Source organism: Atta colombica, unplaced genomic scaffold (genome assembly GCF_001594045.1).
Source record: "Atta colombica isolate Treedump-2 unplaced genomic scaffold, Acol1.0 scaffold55, whole genome shotgun sequence".
In the NCBI taxonomy this organism is placed as follows: domain Eukaryota; kingdom Metazoa; phylum Arthropoda; class Insecta; order Hymenoptera; family Formicidae; genus Atta; species Atta colombica.
This window is the reverse complement of record NW_017259545.1, coordinates 651,202-669,439: the sequence shown is the minus strand read 5'-3', so window position 1 is coordinate 669,439 and position 18,238 is coordinate 651,202. Positions and strand designations below refer to the sequence as shown.

Genomic DNA, 18,238 nt, shown 5'->3' with positions numbered 1-18,238 from the left:
TATATATATATATTTATGAAATTTAATTCTAACTTTAGCCATGTAATAATCACTGTCGAGCAGCTAGTTGATTATTGGAGAGATACAATTGGTACAGAGACAATCGCGATGTTCAAGAATATATGATACCTTTCATTATATTGTAACGATGGTATAGAACCCTTACGTTACATCTAAATAAATTTAAATTTTCTTATCATTGTGTAATGATAAGTACATACTTTTAGTAATCCTCTATTGAAAGAAATAACACGAGTATGTAGACGAATATTTACAATAAGCGAAAAAGAAATGAGTAAAATTTTTTAATGAATCACATCTTATTGAGAAGTGAACGAACGATGTCCATCGATTCACAGATATCGATAAACAATAAACGATATTAATAAAGGACGCAAGAGAATGGAATTAATTCTTTAAAGAATTGATTAATTTATTCTTTAAATAATGTAAAGTTATCATTTCAGACATTATATTAAAAATGAGATTTCAATCAGACTATATCGCTTGCTAGAAGGCACCAAATTATCAGATAATCACTGAATGCAAAAAATGAACAACTATTACTATTTATAACATATTATATAGGACCGTATATATGATAACATAAACTATAGAAATCAAAGTCTTAAACGATCTAGTTGAGTCTTAAATACTTATATGATTCTTGTATGAATTTATATACTACGTATGTAGTCCCTAGAAATACGAAACGATTTTTCACGGCCGAAATAATTTTTCAGTCTTGAAAACGCTAACCCTACTAAACTACCGCAGATGCGAATAAGCATCAAATATTTGTTAAATTGCTAGTCAATTTAACTCGTGATATTACTGCGGTATTTTAGTAGAGTTAGCGTTCTCAAGAAAATCATTTCGGTGTTTCGCGTTTCTAGGGACTATATATGTAGTATATAAATTCACACAAAAATCATACAAGCGTTTAAGATCCAGCTAAATCGTTTAAGGCTTTGATTTTTATAGTTGGTTTCACTGTTTATACTGTAATAGTATCATTCGCATTTATCCTGTATCCATAATTATAATTCTCTATTCATCCCTATATACGATTTCATCTTGAGAAAATATCAGAAAGAGATCCTAAAAAGTAGCTTAAAAGTTTCTACGAGAAGTCTGTCCATAAAAGATATCTCAATAAGATGCATCTTAGTAAGATATTTCATCACATTGGATCTTTTCATAATGAAATTGTCGATAATTGTTTACTTTCAAAATTATATAATTTTCATGTAACTGATAAAATTAAAGAATCAATAATTGCTGTACTCACTGGTTTTTTTTTGCACACGTCCAAACAGTAGAATTATATCTTTCTCGCTCATTGAATAGTTGGCCTACATATCCATTTTGTTTCTTTCTTTAGCATGATATAGAATCGAGCGAATGGGACAGAGTTTGAAATGAAAGAAACGGCTATGTTTATTACAGGGTTAGTGTAATCAAATTAATGTGTGGCACATTGGACTCGCGATGGACCTCCTTCGTCCTCTTCATACGCTTGTCTCGTGTCTCTCCGCCTTTGCTCCTGCTCAGGATCCAAGTCAGTAAGTAAACACTCCTCGGCACCGTCTGGAATTATAACCTCTTCCCTCGGTGGCAGACATTGTTCCAATGATGGAATAAGCGATGGGTCTATGCTCTTCGGGAAATTGACTATAAATTGTATTATAAGTCTGCCGTGTGTAAATGGATCTTTATAAATCGGCATGCCCTCGTTCAAGATGCATTTCAAGTCACCGTGTTTCGTCACAGTGCCGGGAAGTGAAGTTATCACTAGATCTCTACCATCCAAAGTACGAATAACTTTCTGGAATCCACATAATGCCTCTACGAGTTCTAGTTGCATTCGCATAATCAAATCATTTCTTGAACGCCTATAATTTAATTGATCGCAGCGTATTAGTAAGTTAAATAACTAGCTTCCTAATAAATATTCCATTAAAATACTACTAACTTGAATACATCATGATCTTTTTCTTCAAGAAGAATAACTATATCGCCAGGCTCCAAGTCTGGTTCTTGATCACCTTCACCACTGAAAGTTATCTTTTGACCATCAACCATTCCTGGATCAACGTGAACTTCAAGTATCTTTCTGTCTCTAATAGTCTTTCTTCCATTGCAATATTTGCAACGATCACGGGGATTAATACGTTCCCCTTGTCCTTTGCAATCTGCACACATGGTTTGTAAATGTTGTAACATTCCCGGACCTAACTGCTGGATTTGTACTTGCAAGCCGGAACCATGACACGTCGAACATTGTTCAACAGAACCTTTCTTTCCACCAACACCTAATCGAAAAACGACAAATATATCATATTCTCCGTGTCTACACAGATATAGATCTTTTTAAATTACAATCTCCATACAACCGTTACCTTCACATTTCTCACAAATAACATTCTTTTGCAGAGCCAGTTTACGCACAGTTCCTTTGTAAAGTTCCTCGAGGGAAACTGATAATTGATGCATTACATCTTGACCTCTGCGTTCTCTCCTCCTCGCTCCTCGTCCACCAAATCCTCCTCCAAAGAACATATCAAAGATATCCATAGGAGAAGAGAAGCCACTGCCACCCATGCCACCTTCTTTCAAAGCCTGCTCACCACCTTGATCATAGATACGCTTCTTCTCTGGATTTGATAATACTTCGTACGCTTGAGAAATTTGTTTAAACTAAAACATATATTTTATAATATTATATTATATTATGTTTTATTACATATAAACTAATCAATAAGTATTTTAAATGATAAGATTCATACAAACCTTTTCTCCTTCATTAGGATTTTTATCAGGATGATACTTTAAAGCGAGCTTTCTATAGGCCTTCTTCAAATCTTCCTGCGAGCATCCAGGCTTCACGCCCAATACATCATAAAATGTAGTTTCCTTAACCATTTTCACAATGTGTTAAGTAATTAGGGTTATATTAAATCACTCTGGCTGCTGTAAACAAGAAAAAATACTATAACAAACGCTTTAATTTTTTTATATCGCTATTAAATAGGTCTATTCTTTGTCATTGCACTGAACTGTACTAAAATTTTTTATATCTTGTTTGACACCAAACTTTTGAATACATATTTTTCTTTTTTAAATGGATACATTTAATCTGCTAATAAAATAACATAAGAAAATTGAAGAAACATTGAATATACAGCTACAAGAATAGACCTGATGATATAATGCACAAAAAATTTTATCAAAATGTTACTGTCGATAAAACGACATCAGAGAATTCGAGGAAAAATAAATTCATTATATTGGTAAACTAAACAGCTCGTGACGTTACAACATATATGCGCATTGCAAGATCAAAAAGATAGACTAGTTCAAATCATAATTAATTCATAATTTTAAATGAAGAATATATCGTTTTTCTAGTGTTACATAATTGAATCTAGGTTCATAAATTTCAGTATGGTCAGATTTGATCAGATACATGTAACATAATAAATACATGTAACTTTGAGTCATTTTTATAAATATGTAAATTAATAGACAAGTTCAAGTTATATAAGATACAATGAATAACAAAAGAGCATTTAGCACCAGTAGTCCAAATGAGAGAACTTCCGGCTTAATGACCTCGAGTTTCAAGTTGTAGTTAATAGTGAAAATGGCAAAACTGAAAACAGGAAAGTCTTGTTGAAGCATAAATGCCCAATTGTACAAATACTTGTTTCTTCCTCCTTTTTCTCATTTTTACCACAACTGATTTCAAGTTTCGTAACGCATGCAGACATTTTTTCACGCAATTTTTTTACATGTGTTTGTAGAGGTAAAAGTCGTGCGCTCGCTCGTGAACTCAAAGAATATAAATTAATGTAAAATACCCATGCGGAATTCATGCGAATTTCAAAATGGCGTCTACAGTAGGACTGGGAGTATACGATTGAATAGACCAGCGAGCGGAGTATTTCAAAAGGCGAGGCGCGTGCTGTGGACGCTTCCCGAACAAAGACCGCCTCTCCGAGCTTTCTAGAGCCTTCCATAGATATTACCGAGCACGCGGGTTCCCAAGTCGATCGAATGACAAAATCGATGTAACGAAGAATTTGCCAGATCGCTCGTGACGAATTTTTACGCTCGACGCACGTATTTACGCTATCACGAGAAAAACACATTTTCCTCGTGATAAACGACTCTACTTTTTCTTTTTTTTTTCCCCTATCTCAATCTCCTTTTCTTAGCAGTAGCCGATGCCTCGGTGAATCGTTAATCGACACGAGTCGTCGGGCAAGCGTGTCCGCAGACTTGGTAGCCAGGTTACTGGCTTCCATCTTTCTTTTCAAGCTCGTTGTTGCAACGAGAGAGTAGGTACATACTTGCCTGGCGATCAGTTCAATTCCCGCTTCGTAACGTTCATCAATGTGCAATCGTGTGAAATATATCGCCGCGCAACCTTCGACCGTCCGCCAAGCCAAGGCGCTCCTGCCCCCCCCACGACCCTTCGCTGGTTTCGATGACCGTTACGCGGAGCTAAGCCAGGAAAAACCGCGATGAAATTCCGAATTCCCGACGTGGACAATGATTCCGGAAAATTTTATATAAATGTCTACGCCTTACGCGAGCACGCTAATCCCCGATTACACGTTTCTCAGGAAGAGAGAAAGAGAGGACGAATATCGCGAGCGGACCAACCGATCGATCGATCGCGCGACTTGGGCTGTCCGTTCAGTTCGTTGTTCACTCCCGGTCCACGCCGTCAGATCGGCTACGGCGAATGGATCGTCTTCCCTGACGACAAGATTACGAGAGCGAAGAGTCCCGCGATTCGCGAGAGTTACTTACCTGCGTAAACGACGAGGAGTGTAGAGTCGCTGTAGAGAATGACCGCGCACGTTTCGTGCGACGCCCGTTCTACCTTCGCGTCCGTGTTACAACGTTTCACGTACGAAACTGAGCCCGGATTCCGTGCGACTCCGTAATCCACCGTAGTCCGTGCGCCCACGTCGCCTAACGATATTGCCGCCTGCAGTGTATGTTCTCGAAACTTCCTAGGGAACGGCAGTGGTCAACGTCGGTCGTCGAGCCGACGGCTGAGCGCCAATCAGCTGCCGACGTTGGCGGAAGCGCTACGCGCACAGCGTCGGTCTCTTTCGAAAGTTCCCAGTTCCTTCACAAACTCGCGCGTCGATCATGCAGGTTTTTTTTCGGTCGATATGACACTTTCTCTTTAAAAAATTATTTATAGATATAAAAAATATCTCGTGTTTTCTTCTGTTTTGTTTGTTACAAATTTCACACCACAGATTTCCATGCTTTTGTCTTTACTTTTTTTCTTTTGGAGCCTTTTTTTATTATTCTCGCTGTACTAATTCAAAGTACAGAAGTACTGCTTTTGGGATAATTTATTTTACAAGTTAAGATTTTTTAAAGTTATTAAGAGAGTTTACTTACAAATTTTAACTGTCAAATTTTAATACGATTTAATATTTTGAACTGTTTAAACGTAGTAACGTCAAACTTGAAAATTAAATAAAGGATTTTCAATTATTTTTAATCGATAATGCCAGTCGTAAATATAAACAATACAGTATTTTCTAATGTAAAATACACGCGAATATCCGGATACCGATGCTGTCGTGCAATCTTTCGTAGATGGCGGTGCATGTTTCCGAACGTCCCTTTTTCCAAGTGGTACGCTAAACAACGATAATTGACCAAGATGGTATGTAACTTGTATCGAAAAATTCTATAGTAATCATCCAACGAAACGTACAACATTCAATTAAATATTTAACAATAGCATCTAACAAAATACGCGTTATGTATATCATGTTCAGAAAGTATCAATTATAGATACAGTAAAGTCAATCAAACATGACGTGACATAACCTCAATTGAGAAATACGTGTTTGTAATTGTTTGCGACCATTTGTGATGTTTTATGAGATAATAGATCATAAAATTAATTGAAGTTTGTTTTATCTGTCTTTACCAATTTATAGTATTCGTCTATTTCGATACTCTAAAGATTTCTTATAAGTAATCTGATCTAACCTATAAGTAAAGAAATGTATTTTGATTTTTGCTTACAGACGGAAGGTACAGCTACCATCAGGACGAGAAAGTTTATGACCAATCGACTTTTATGCCGAAAACAAATGGTGAGTGTGAGATTCGAGTATCCATTATTTCAATTCATTATCCCAGATGAGAATTTATACAATTTATTTTGATTGTAGGTCGTAGATGTTATTCATCCTGGCCAACCCTCAGTTCGTAAAACCGAGATTCGAGAGAAATTAGCCAAGATGTATAAAGTGACTCCAGATGTTGTCTTTGTGTTTGGCTTTCAAACTAATTTTGGTGGTGGTAAATCTACTGGATTTGCACTTATCTATGACACCTTGGATTTTGCAAAGAAATTTGAACCTAAATATAGGTTAGCAAGGCATGGTCTCTTTGAAAAACAAAAACAAACGAGAAAACAACGTAAAGAACGCAAGAACAGAATGAAGAAAGTTAGGGGTACTAAAAAGAGTAAAGTTGGAGCAGCGTCTAAAAAGGTAGGCAAAATAATATATTTCGAATATTTTTCTTCCATAAACATTTCTTACTCTATTACTCTAACATTAATGTTATAATATTACAAAAAATTTCTTTATTCTCTTAATGCTTTTCAGTATCAAATATCTTATGCATGTTTCTTTCTTTTTTTGATCACATGGGCTTTAATCTCTTATATCAATATTATAATTGTCTTTAAATTGTATGTTCTATCCGATGGTGTAATTTTTTCTTTGTTTTCATTCAATTAATTGATTATATTAATGCACTATTCTATTTAATAAAATCAGTTTGTATATATTGGAAGTTCTTACAGCAATTTAAATTCTTAATATTATTAAATAGATAATTTTAAAGAAACATGATAAATGTTTATATATGTTAAAAAGTTAGATTCAGTAGATTTGTAAAATTTGATTGGTTTAACTTTTCTCACACAGTACAATAGTTGTGTGACATGTTTTACTTATGAGAGAATAATGAAAAATAAAAATGAAAAATATTAAATATTTTTTTTTATTGATAACATAATATTCATGGGCAATTCAGAAATAAATTTTCCTTTGGTTTGATGTCTATTATGCATGCTACGGTGGTATACGCTTTTTATTTACATTCTAGGGAAGGAAATAGAGAAATGATCATCATTTGTACTACAGACTTCTGGAGGAGCAATTTCTTATTGCTTAATCAGGGTCAGCATGCAAATCTTTTAAGTTTCATACTTTTGTTCTGTATGAGCTATTTTTTTTATTCTTAACAGCATAAATACATGTTATATTTTTACGATTTATTTATTATTTTATTAATCATGTAATTCTAATATTCCAGTAGTTTGTTAATACATAGTAGTATAAAAATATAATATTTTATTTCCACGATATGAAAATACAATAATCTTACATGCACTATTATATTTTCATGTCATACAATAAGTATCTGTGAGGATGTAGAGTATAGATTTAGAAACTGTATAATTAGGTATAAGACTTAATTATTTATATTTGCATTTTGCTGCGTAATAATTTAATTCTGAACTCACACTAACATATTATCTGTATCACTGCAATTAAAATTAAAATTAAACTTTTACTATAGTAATCAAATTGTTTTAAAAGTAATTACTAAATTAGATTACATCTTTCAAAAAAAAAAAAAAGAAATTAAACTTGTGAGTTTATAATTAACTTTCCCTTGCTCAAAAATTTCAATGAATCACAAATATATTAACAAAATAACAAACAATTTTATTTTATTTTAAAGTTTATTCTGTGTTACATTTGCATTTTATATTAATATAAAATTAAGTATGCACGAAAATTGCTAAGGTTTAAACAATTTTGTGTGAAAATTGAATATACGTGAATTGAATTTTTTATGCATATATTTTTTATATTTAACTAATACACTTGAGGGAAAACATGCTTTATATATTAATTACAGATATGTAAATGTATGTGTGCTATCCTATTGCTATAACTATTTGTATTAAAATTGGTTATGTGCATGTTAAAAAGTTGATTTTAAATAAAAAAAAAAGATATATTATTTTTTAATACATACACATTTTTTTTCTTACAGTAAAAGAAGCCATCTTGAAGACCACACAATCATCGACGTAAAAGTTATTATATTTTACTATGGAATAGCGCCGGAATTATAATAAATTTTACGGAATAAACGTGTATTCTTCTTGATGAAAACCTGTTTATCACATTTTTCTTGACATCTTGTAACAATGCCTTGTTAAAAAATTTATTATATTGAATTAATGCGCTATTATTTTTTTTGACTTTTTAATTTTCAGTATATTAATATTTTTATATCTAATCAATATGTATTTACAACTTACATACTTAAAACTTTATTAAAAACCATTGAAGATATATACCTGAATTTTTTTATGATATACAATCTTTAAAACGTTATAACTTCGGCAGATGCTGGACGAGGTTTCTTTGTGGTACGTTTATTAACGGTTTCATTATCTTCTACTCGCTTGTTATGGAAAGGTAAAATTTGTTCGGTGGATGTTTCGGGTGAAACATTGATAGTAGTAGTAGTAGTAATTAATTCCTTAGAAGACGTATTGTCTGCTTCATTAGAAACTGCAGATTCGATAGATGTTTCGATCGATTTGATAGAAGTTAGATCAGTGGATGATGTCGATGTGACAGAAAACATAGTAGTATCAACTGACGAAACAATTGATTCGGTAATTGACTCGATAGATGTAGAATCAATAGGTGCTGCAACCGGTACACTATTCATTACAACAGATTCACTGGAAGTTATCATTTCTTCACTTGATGAATCAACTTCTATATTCGGCTCTATAGAAGTTATTTGGGTAGTAAGTGGAATCGATTCGGTAGAAGTCACGATGGCCTCGGTGGTTGCAGTTGATTCAGTAAAAGTTAAATCTGATTGCGTTTGAGTAACAGTTTGGGTTGTATGTTGCCTCGATGTAGTCAATTCGATCTTTGGTGTAATCGTTGGAGGTTGTGTAGTTTTCGGAATTTCTGTTGGAAGTTTACTGAAATCAGGTGTCCAGTCGGTCCTAAATATAGGAGGCATAACGTCCCATTCATCCGAATCACTGTCTCCGTAGTCATTGCCTGTAATTTTCCGGATGATGTACCAGTTACCAATCCGGACGCCCCAATCTCGTTTTGGGTCGAACGATAGGCTAGCTATTAGTACGAAAAAATTGACAAAATACGAAAGTTAAATCTGAGTCGTCTAGAAGTTGTTTAGAAGGATGCAATCTCGTGGAAACTTTTGAAAAATATACGTGGTATTATACGCTGTAATCCTAATTGTATCTCTCATACAACATTCGCGAGTGACGCATCACGTAAAACGTCGAAATCGTTCAATTATGTTCCGTAGCGAAGCATAAACACGTGATTTGACATCCAACGCGAGTTTTGCTATGAGACAAAGAATTGAAGAAAAATTTTATGGATACTGATTCTTAAGTTTCATGTTATTGAATTTTGCTTACACAAATCTAAGAACAAGCCTGGGTAACTCGATATTCGACTCTCTAAGGTCTTATCAATATTCAAAATATCCTGTGGTGATAAGTTCGGAGTTGGACTATCTTTACCAAACCATTCACGCCATTTTCCCACAATTCGGTCCTTGATCATTTTAAACCAATCTCGTATTGTTTCTCCAAATCCAGTTGATCGACCTGTTCCATCTACGACAAATGTTTGCGTTCAGCAGGATATTAAAAATTTATAGGACTTGTAACAGGATTGGTCACTAGGCACACAATTGAGTAGTACAATTTAACTGCAATCTTATTAAATTCTTTTTTAATTTATATAATTTTGTAAATTTGGAATAAATCATGGCGTAAATCAGGAATCTGAACATTTAATCATTGATATACTTATTGATGTTATATCATAGATATCTATCTTTGCTTAAAGATATTGAATTAAATTTCATTTAAATTTATAAAACAATTTGGATACTAGGTGCTTTCCAGCAAGCGCCACAGACGACACAATGTAACACCACTTGCTGGAAGACACACTAACATTTCCATTTCTTTTCGCACGAAACTGGAAACCGTGACACTATATTCTTTTTTTTTTCTCTCTTGAATCGGGACAACTATTCATTTCAAGAACTTGAGAAACTGAAATATGTGTTTAATTCAACTATAATATCGATTATTTCAATGCACTTCATTATCCTCTACACTATAGGACGTAATTAATTTAGCACTTATAAATAACTACAATATACACCACCTCTATCGAAAATCGGTGTCGGCGTAGCGAGTTGACAGGTAAGGAGCAGCAGTAAGATACCCGAAAGTGGTCGCATTTTTGCAATCGGACAAACAACATCACTCTGCGTGCGGGTATAGAAGCGCGTGCCGTTTTATATATCCTTCGGCGGAAGCGCATAGCATGACGATCTCGTTAGTGCCACAATTTTATCGAGAAATCAAGCTAAGCCTGCATGCGCTAACGAAAACAGCATCGGCCTCGTTGCATTCGTTCCGATCTGTTCCGATCTCATCTCTCAATCGGTTAATATCATCGTCATTTTGTACAATACATACATAACTTACAACAAGAGAATCCGAATCTCGTTATGCACAGCAAGATGGCTAGTCACTTATTCCGCGAACCTACGACATCACGCTATTGTGCTGTGTTACGTATGAACGCAAATTACATACGTTTATCCGTGATTACCCATGTGGACTGAGTTGGCTGGTCGGTCTAAAACGGGCTATCAATTGATTACCCATTTGCACACTATTAATTCACGATTTATATAATTTTCTACTATTACGCTTGTCCGCACTTCTAATATCAGAATTATTAGAAAGAAATTTCTAATAATCTCCTAATTTCGTTTGACTGTTCGTTTTCTTTAAATTTTTGTTATCAGGGCAAATGACAAATGATGCTTAGGGTTCTAATAAGGATACCGTTGGAAAATGAGAATATATTACATATACTTTTTTTACAATAATTGCATTGCAGTAACTTCAGATTCAGATCAACTTAGAAAAACTTTTGTAAACAATCTACCAACACCTAAGATGAATCTTTCCCCAGTAAAAAAAAAATGCATTCCTTCCGTAAAATGAGAACATGTTTAGTAGAACATCAGTTGATGCAAGATTTAATGGGAATCGAGTGCTTTCCAGTGGTCTAGAATGAATTATTAGATATTTTCGCGATCGACTGTAAACGAACATGACAATGGAAACTATTATTGTCCATATTATTATAAATTTTGCTAACGTATTATTTGGCATCGAGTGCCGTGTAGGTAAAGACACGTGAGAACAGTTTTCCCAATCGTGATATATATATATGTATCAATCAAATAAGGGATTTTCGCAACAGAATGAATATCTGCCGTTAGACCATCACCCAAGTTTCCGAGTTTTCAGGTATTCAGTCCTAATAGGACTTGTAATTATGACATAGTTATAAGTGAACCGTCATAAAATTAATCATAGCCGAAATAAAACAAGACTTGGTCTGTCACGTGCCAGGTAAAAATGGACTCGTCCAGAATTGGGTTACATATTCACGTCTCTCCCGTCATCTTTCGATCCTATATCCCTTAAGTTCGGTCCTACGAACGTTTGATACTTGATCGCACGCATTATTTTTGTGCTTCAACAATTCTTACTGTGCGCATGAGTCTACCGTAAAGAGAACGGACGCTGAGGTTACACGACAGTCTGCTCTGGATGTTGACGAAGTCGGACTACGTTACATGACGAGCATACGAAATCGACTGTGTCTACTCGAAATCTCAGGTAAATGAACGTTTTTAACAATAATCATCGATAACGATGGATATCTCATCGCCACGATATTGAGTCGCGTAATAGATGTAAATTATATGCCTATATTACACGTAATTTAGGAGTCCCAAGTTTCGTACAGAGACGACGTATACGTAGACATGTGTGCGTTGGGTTATGTCACGTATAACGGATTTTCAATACATAGATCGTATTATATGGGAATCTTCCCGTTGGGCGAAACTAGATATAGGCGTGTACAAGTAATACGTAACCGAAATCGAGATGGGACGTAAAATTCGACGAGAATTGCCTTATCTCCAAACTTGGACTCGTCCAGGGTTCTCGACTATTCTCGACTATTCTCAAGTCTACACCGTCCAATCGCGTAATAGTACGCAGTGACGGAATGGTAATCGCAAAAACCTATTACTTAATTATATTTGACAAAAAATTTTTAGATAAAATATTTTTTTTTTCAAAGTATAGCAAAATGTATTGTCGAACGTTTATCAATTACAAAACGTAAAACAATATATCATGGAAAATTTGAGAACATTAAAATTCACATAGTTTGCCCAGATTTATAAGATATATAAGGTCTGTGTTCACGAGTCCTCAGTCCGATCAATATCCTTAGTTTTGTTCCCAATAATATCGAAGTATAGTACAACAGCGAACAATCGGAAGTGTATTGTATTTTGATATTTTCAGTAATTTTTCAAAATAATTCTATAATTGTATCAAAATAATCCTATATAATTGAACATAAGAATTTATACGTATAATTTATACGTATAATTTAACGGATTAATCTAATTTGAACGTTAAAGTAAATTGATAAACAAATTTTAATTTACCATTATGTTAAATAAATTAAATGGAAAGTCAATAACATTTGATTAAGGAACATTCCTTTAATAACGCCAGTCGGATTGAATTCTCAGCTGCTCTTGGAAACCTTAGTAAGTACTAGGATATGCTTAGTGTATACTGGGATATTCTAATTATATAAACAAATAAAGAGATTTATGAGATCGGATCATATTTTTGTTGACCCTCATTGACTTTCATTGCGATATCTCTTTTTTATGAGAGATATCGATATTTGGAAACTGACGATTTAATTCGTACGTTAAATACTTTGACTAGTCGTACAATTCTAATTTTAATAACAAACAACGTTCATTCTGATCGTTCCTAATAGAAATTTCTTCGGAAATTTCCGTTGAAATTACATCTTGCAAAGTTTATATACCAATTTGATACTTGACTTTTGGGAATTGGGTTAATGCGTGTTTCGATCGAGATGTAAGATTGTCGTGTTTTTAGGAGAAAACCCTTTTCCCTTCTGCTATTCCCAATTAAAGATAGAATTAGACGATGCTCGATTTCTTGAATGATAAGTATGCATGCAATCATGCCTGCTCTGATGTATGCTAGAATTAGAATTCGTTTCTTACATCAAGCGCTACATGCTGATCAATGCTTGATATATATTATAGATTCCTAAGTCTGTATATTTTGTTTATTACGTAATATTACGCAATATGATGCAATACCCATGATATCGTGATATGATTGAATTGGAAGAATTTTCAGAGAATATCGATTCGTTTGTTTGAGATTAGTCTTTATAACTGATGATTACTGATGGAACACGCCAAGTAACGATTGTTTTTATTAATATTGTTAATACGTATCGCTAAATTCGTTTGTTTTAGTTATACTCTTATTTACACCTCTCGCCTGTATCTTCTCCTATTCTCTAAAGTTTGATTTTATAATTAATATTGTGTAGGCATAAAATACGAACGAAAGTACATCGAAGTAAACAGTCCCAGTTGGTTCCCATCAGTACCCATCGGACTAGTGCCACCTATCCAGCACTGGGATCAGTCCGAATCATTTCGATAGTGGTCGAGCTGGCTGGGTCGGGTTGAGAAGGCTCAGCACAAACACGTCTCTTCTATCGAATAAGGATAGGCGAACTGAGAAGACATATACGAGGAAAGGAGTCGACAATAAAGGGTCGTAACGCATCGAAAAGAGAGGGACTATCGTCGTAGCGATCATGTGGAATGGCGCCGAGAAAGAGACATGCAGTGATGCGATAGCGGTAGAATCTAAGAAAGATGCCGAGATTGCCGAGAATCGCTCAGCCAGTGACCAACAGTTCGCGAGCAACAACATCAACGTTCCCGTTTCGGAAGGGATTCAAGTACGATCTGTTTTCCCGCAGATTGCATCGTTCGCATCCTGTCCTAGGATGGCTGACGATACCGTGACCATCCCCGGGGACACGAATGAAACAACAATATTGATACCGCCTCCAAATGTCGCCGAATTCCAGATTGAATGCAAGACAGAACCGGGCACTGAATTGGGCAACTCGATCGACGACCCATTGGTATTTGTAAGTGTGGGAATATATGAGTTTGCTCCGTCAATCATGTCACTTATGTATATATAATGTCGAAATGCTCATTATTTAAATTTTAGGAAGATTCGTTTTCTGCCCCTTTGAAAAAGATATTGAAAAATGCTATTGTTTCGTTAACAATTATTTTACCGCGCTTTTCATGTTTGTGTTGGTTAGGATTGCCAATGACTCGATTGCCAATGTTTTGTATTATTATATTTTGATTTTGTTGCTTATTGTTACTTATTGTTTATAATCTGTCGTTATTTACGAGAATAATCTAATCTGTTGCAACAATCATTAGCTTTTTGCTGGAAAAACTTCGATCACTGATTTTTGGTTATGTCTCTGAAGCTTACAATGTTACATGATTATATGAAATTACTAGTTTTTGTTTTACTTTAATTAGTATTTTACACTAAGATGTAAAATACAAAGAAAGATAAACAAAATATATCATGTATAATTGAAAATTATATATTTTCTATTACAGGATGAATCCTCAATACACATTCCGGTATTCGCACCTACGATAAAGGCTCCAGTTGTTTTATTGGAGAGATGTGATAAAATTTGGGAAACATTACAATTAATAAAGACTGTACAGGTTGAGAAGCCAACAGTGCTAACTGATGATGATTGTGATAAAAATGAAGAGGAAAAAAATAAGGAGGAAGTGCAGCATTTGGATGAGGTTGAACAATCTGAATCACATGTCAAAAATCAACCTAAATTAAGAAGTGATAATACAATGCCACCTTTTAAAGTTTCTGTCGTAAGAACGAAGAAATTATATCCTTGCACTATCTGTGGTATCCAATACTTGGAAAGACGATCCTTAAGAAAGCATTCGGAAAAAGTACATGGAATTGTCATTCCCTTACTTATTCAACGTAAACGTTTGAAACGTAAAACTTTAAACAAAAAGAATTTCGATGGACCCAGTCAAGTTTCTTCTATTAGCAAAGAAAATAACAATTCTGAAAAGGTTTATGATAATAAAAATTCATGTGAAAAGATCACTGCAAAGACAAAACTTACCAACATTGAAACTACTACTGCTTCACCACCTGTTCTATCGGAACGGTTTGTCAAGTGTACATTATGTCAGCAAAAAGTATTATCTTTAAGGAAACATTTAACTAATTATCATAAAATTGGAGGTTCTACAAGTGTAATGGAACAGCTAGAATCATCATTATTGAGTGAGCCTAAAACATCACCTGGAGATAAACGAATTACATTAAAAAATGAACCTCAAGATGGATTTCGCTTAATGGACAATGAAAATGATACTCATAGAACATCCAAAGTCCAAGGAAAAAGAAAATATAAATTGTCTTATCCTAGAAAGAAACGCAAGTTGAATAATGAACGTTATGCATTTGTTCAGAATCCGCCCACTATTGCAAAGGAAGAAATTTTAAATGCTTATACATATAAATGTGACATTTGCTTGGGATTTTATAAAACTGCCCATGGTTTGTACAAACATAAACGCATTCACAAATTACGTGGAGAAACTAAACAAAATTTTCATAAATTCACATGTAGATACTTTAATTCACCATTTAATAAAAACTACAAATCTTCCACAAAGTATGCTAACACTGCAAACAATGCTAACAATAGAATAGATGAAAAGGCTACATTGCAATTAAATAATTCCAAGCGTAATCAAAATAGTTCAATTTCTAATCGAGCTATCCGATACAATGAAAGAATTAACAAAAATAATGAAACTACTTGTATATGTGGAAGATCATTTCGAAATCCTCATACCTTGTTCCTTCATAAAAAGAATTGTGATTTATGTCAAAATGAGGATATAGTAAAGAGCAGTAGGGTCAGTAGTGATAGAGACTCTGGTATTGGCATTAACATAACAATCAAGAAACGAAATGATTCATATGAGATAGTTGGTAAAGATGACGAAGATAAACTCCAAAATTCTAAAACACGTCTCAAAGAAGATACTTCATCTATGTCTCGCACATCTAATTATACCAAAGATTTCACTAAAGCGTCCACTAAACAACAAGTATCAGATACATCTGATTCATCTAAATACAGTAAAGATCATAGTATTTTGAAGTTAGAAGATACAGATGAAGATGTAATCATTGATATTGAAGACGATGTACAAATTGCTCTTGATGAAAATAATACAACAAAACAGATGATTGCACAAGACAACGGCAAGCAGAATTCGTCAAAGTTGGAAAGTAATACAAAAGATGGAAAAATTGAAAAAATTTTCAATGAAGTCAATACATTAAAGCAAATATGTCAAAAGGTTCTCGACATTCGTAAATTCGGAAATATAGAAAATAAGAATAATACTAAAGAATATAACCAAATTAAAAAACCGTGCAAGGAAAATAATAAAGTTAAAAATCAAGAAATACATCAAAACAAACGGGAATTACGATCTACAAATAAACGATATCTTTATTCCAAAATGAAGTCGGAGTATTCTCATAATGAAACAAAGGTTCGTACGGTGCAATTTAAACCAATGATATGTGGATATTGTAAGGAACAATTTAATAATATTAAGTTATATGATAATCATCAATGTACTGTTACAAAAGGCAGATCATTTGATGAATTTTCGCTACAGTTGCGATGTTTTTTTTGTAAAGAAATGCTAAATAGTTACAACGAATTTGATAACCATATGAGATTCAAACATTTTGATCATGGCTATCATTGCTTCCAATGTCCCGAACGATTCACGAGTGATAAAGGACGATTATCCCATTTTCATTTAGACCATAACGATTTGATTTGTAGATTTTGTAATAAAAAAATTACTATTTCCTTAAAGACTCCACATGAAGGTTATCATTTAGGTTTTGGTTATCCTTGCCATAAATGTAAAAAGGCTTACACAAATAATAGGAATCTTTCTTATCATAAATACACGATACATTTTAATGGAGCTGATAACTTGGTAACTTGTACTATATGCTTGAAATCTGTGAAACTCAAAACTTTCCGTGGTCATATGAAATGTCATAAACACAATGCTTGTTATTTTTGTGGCAAAGTATTTTCTGATAGAGTAGGTTTAGAATACCATACCATGATGAATCATGGTACAAATTCCAAGTTAAAATGTAATATCTGTGGTACACGATTTTATACTAAGAAACAGCTTGAAAGACACGAGAAGATTGATGGATGCAATAAAGAGGCATGCAACAGAGAATGAAAAATTAAACTATAACAGAATATTGAGAATATTTTTTTGTTAAAAAAAAAAAATATATATATATATATATGGAGAAAAACGAATCAACAAGGAAAGACTTCTCTCGTGAAATTAGAATAAAATTAGAATCCTCGAAAACTTGTATTTCTCAACTATAACTTTAAACAAAATATGATAGCATAATTTCAAAACAACGTTATGTCGAATTTTGCGAGCTTGCTTCGTACCTCGAACACGAGTTCTATCTGCGAGTCTCTAGGACGCGACATCCGCCGAAGTATCACTGCTTTCGCGCGATTACCAGATCTATCAGGTCATATAGATGCGCATTTAAAGGTTGATTTTATCCTAATGAATTTTTTCCTAATTATGTATAGTTTGTATATGTGTAAAATACGCAATTACGCTATCATACATCGTTCAGAAGTTATAGCAAAAAAAAAGAATGATAATTGATTTTATCCCATAAACATAATGGTTACTAATTTTTAAAAAATACGTATCAAATATGTTCATCCCTTCTGTAAACCCACCAAGTTTCATTAAAAATCTAAGAAGAGGTCTTGTAAGATGAAAACTGCTATCACAATTGAAACTTGTGTTGAATTATTTTTAAGCTAATTACGATATGCAGGAGATGTGTTTCGCGTTAGTAGCTGTTATTCTCAATATGTGTACACACAAATTAAATTTCATAATTTTGTATACAAGTTTTATAGCGAATTCAGTTGGACGCTCTAGTGCACATATTAAAACTATT

The 18,238-nt window shown here is 33.7% G+C and overlaps 4 protein-coding genes across 12 annotated transcripts; 2 read left to right on the top strand and 2 right to left on the bottom strand.

Annotated features, from left to right (window-relative positions):
* Nucleotides 1-593: 593 nt before the first annotated feature.
* On the bottom strand, nt 594-5,159 carry LOC108691970 (dnaJ homolog subfamily A member 1). 4 transcript variants are annotated; one of them, XM_018199995.1, is made up of 5 exons: nt 4,822-5,159; nt 2,794-2,970; nt 2,403-2,700; nt 1,976-2,315; nt 594-1,895 (listed from the first exon to the last, which is right to left on the bottom strand). In XM_018199995.1, exons 2-5 carry the CDS (start codon nt 2,923-2,925, stop codon nt 1,466-1,468), a joined length of 1,200 nt encoding a protein of 399 aa, XP_018055484.1. In that variant the 5' UTR covers nt 2,926-2,970; nt 4,822-5,159; the 3' UTR covers nt 594-1,465. The 4 variants fall into 4 exon arrangements, with proteins under 4 accessions (XP_018055484.1, XP_018055482.1, XP_018055485.1 ...); XM_018199993.1 differs by having other exon boundaries at nt 2,794-2,973; nt 4,822-5,158; XM_018199996.1 differs by lacking the exon at nt 4,822-5,159 and adding an exon at nt 4,356-4,788 and having other exon boundaries at nt 2,794-2,973.
* A 472-nt stretch (nt 5,160-5,631) lies between these two features.
* On the top strand, nt 5,632-8,431 carry LOC108691972 (40S ribosomal protein S24). Of its 3 annotated transcripts, XR_001931943.1 has the most exons (5): nt 5,632-5,701; nt 6,072-6,140; nt 6,219-6,542; nt 7,165-7,238; nt 8,125-8,246. XR_001931943.1 is itself a non-coding variant. In XM_018200003.1 (4 exons), the coding sequence occupies exons 1-4, from the start codon at nt 5,699-5,701 to the stop codon at nt 8,125-8,127; spliced, it is 399 nt and encodes a 132-aa protein (XP_018055492.1). In that variant the 5' UTR covers nt 5,632-5,698; the 3' UTR covers nt 8,128-8,431. The 3 variants fall into 3 exon arrangements, 2 of the variants coding, with proteins under 2 accessions (XP_018055492.1, XP_018055491.1); XM_018200003.1 differs by lacking the exon at nt 7,165-7,238 and having other exon boundaries at nt 8,125-8,431; XM_018200002.1 differs by lacking the exons at nt 7,165-7,238; nt 8,125-8,246 and having other exon boundaries at nt 6,219-6,620.
* On the bottom strand, nt 8,388-13,891 carry LOC108691971 (cell wall integrity and stress response component 4-like). Of its 4 annotated transcripts, none has more exons than XM_018199999.1 (3): nt 13,656-13,891; nt 9,551-9,751; nt 8,388-9,236 (listed from the first exon to the last, which is right to left on the bottom strand). In XM_018199999.1, the coding sequence occupies exons 1-3, from the start codon at nt 13,702-13,704 to the stop codon at nt 8,461-8,463; spliced, it is 1,026 nt and encodes a 341-aa protein (XP_018055488.1). In that variant the 5' UTR covers nt 13,705-13,891; the 3' UTR covers nt 8,388-8,460. The 4 variants fall into 4 exon arrangements, with proteins under 4 accessions (XP_018055488.1, XP_018055489.1, XP_018055487.1 ...); XM_018200000.1 differs by having other exon boundaries at nt 13,664-13,890; XM_018199998.1 differs by lacking the exon at nt 13,656-13,891 and adding an exon at nt 10,314-10,629.
* Nucleotides 13,892-13,895: 4 nt separating this feature from the next.
* On the top strand, nt 13,896-17,478 carry LOC108691969. Its single transcript, XM_018199992.1, has 2 exons — nt 13,896-14,255; nt 14,755-17,478. The coding sequence occupies exons 1-2, from the start codon at nt 13,914-13,916 to the stop codon at nt 17,476-17,478; spliced, it is 3,066 nt and encodes a 1,021-aa protein (XP_018055481.1). The 5' UTR covers nt 13,896-13,913.
* The last annotated feature ends 760 nt before the right edge of the window (nt 17,479-18,238 follow it).

Bases quoted from the DNA above. Each gene is read 5' to 3' on its own strand.
- LOC108691972 (XM_018200002.1), top strand. The intron at 6,141-6,218 runs GTGAGTGTGAGA...TTTTGATTGTAG, and splicing joins TTTTATGCCGAAAACAAATG to GTCGTAGATGTTATTCATCC.
- LOC108691970 (XM_018199995.1), bottom strand. From the start codon at position 2,925: ATGGTTAAGGAAACTACATTTTATGATGTATTGGGCGTGAAGCCTGGA. The intron at 2,701-2,793 runs GTTTGTATGAAT...TATATGTTTTAG, and splicing joins ATCCTAATGAAGGAGAAAAG to TTTAAACAAATTTCTCAAGC. The intron at 1,896-1,975 runs GTTAGTAGTATT...ATTAAATTATAG, and splicing joins AAAGATCATGATGTATTCAA to GCGTTCAAGAAATGATTTGA.
- LOC108691971 (XM_018199998.1), bottom strand. From the start codon at position 10,389: ATGCGACCACTTTCGGGTATCTTACTGCTGCTCCTTACCTGTCAACTC. The intron at 9,752-10,313 runs GTGGTGTATATT...CATTTGTCGTAG, and splicing joins GACACCGATTTTCGATAGAG to ATGGAACAGGTCGATCAACT. The intron at 9,237-9,550 runs GTAAGCAAAATT...TCGTACTAATAG, and splicing joins AGGCTTGTTCTTAGATTTGT to CTAGCCTATCGTTCGACCCA.
- LOC108691969 (XM_018199992.1), top strand. From the start codon at position 13,914: ATGTGGAATGGCGCCGAGAAAGAGACATGCAGTGATGCGATAGCGGTA. The intron at 14,256-14,754 runs GTAAGTGTGGGA...TTTCTATTACAG, and splicing joins TCGACGACCCATTGGTATTT to GATGAATCCTCAATACACAT.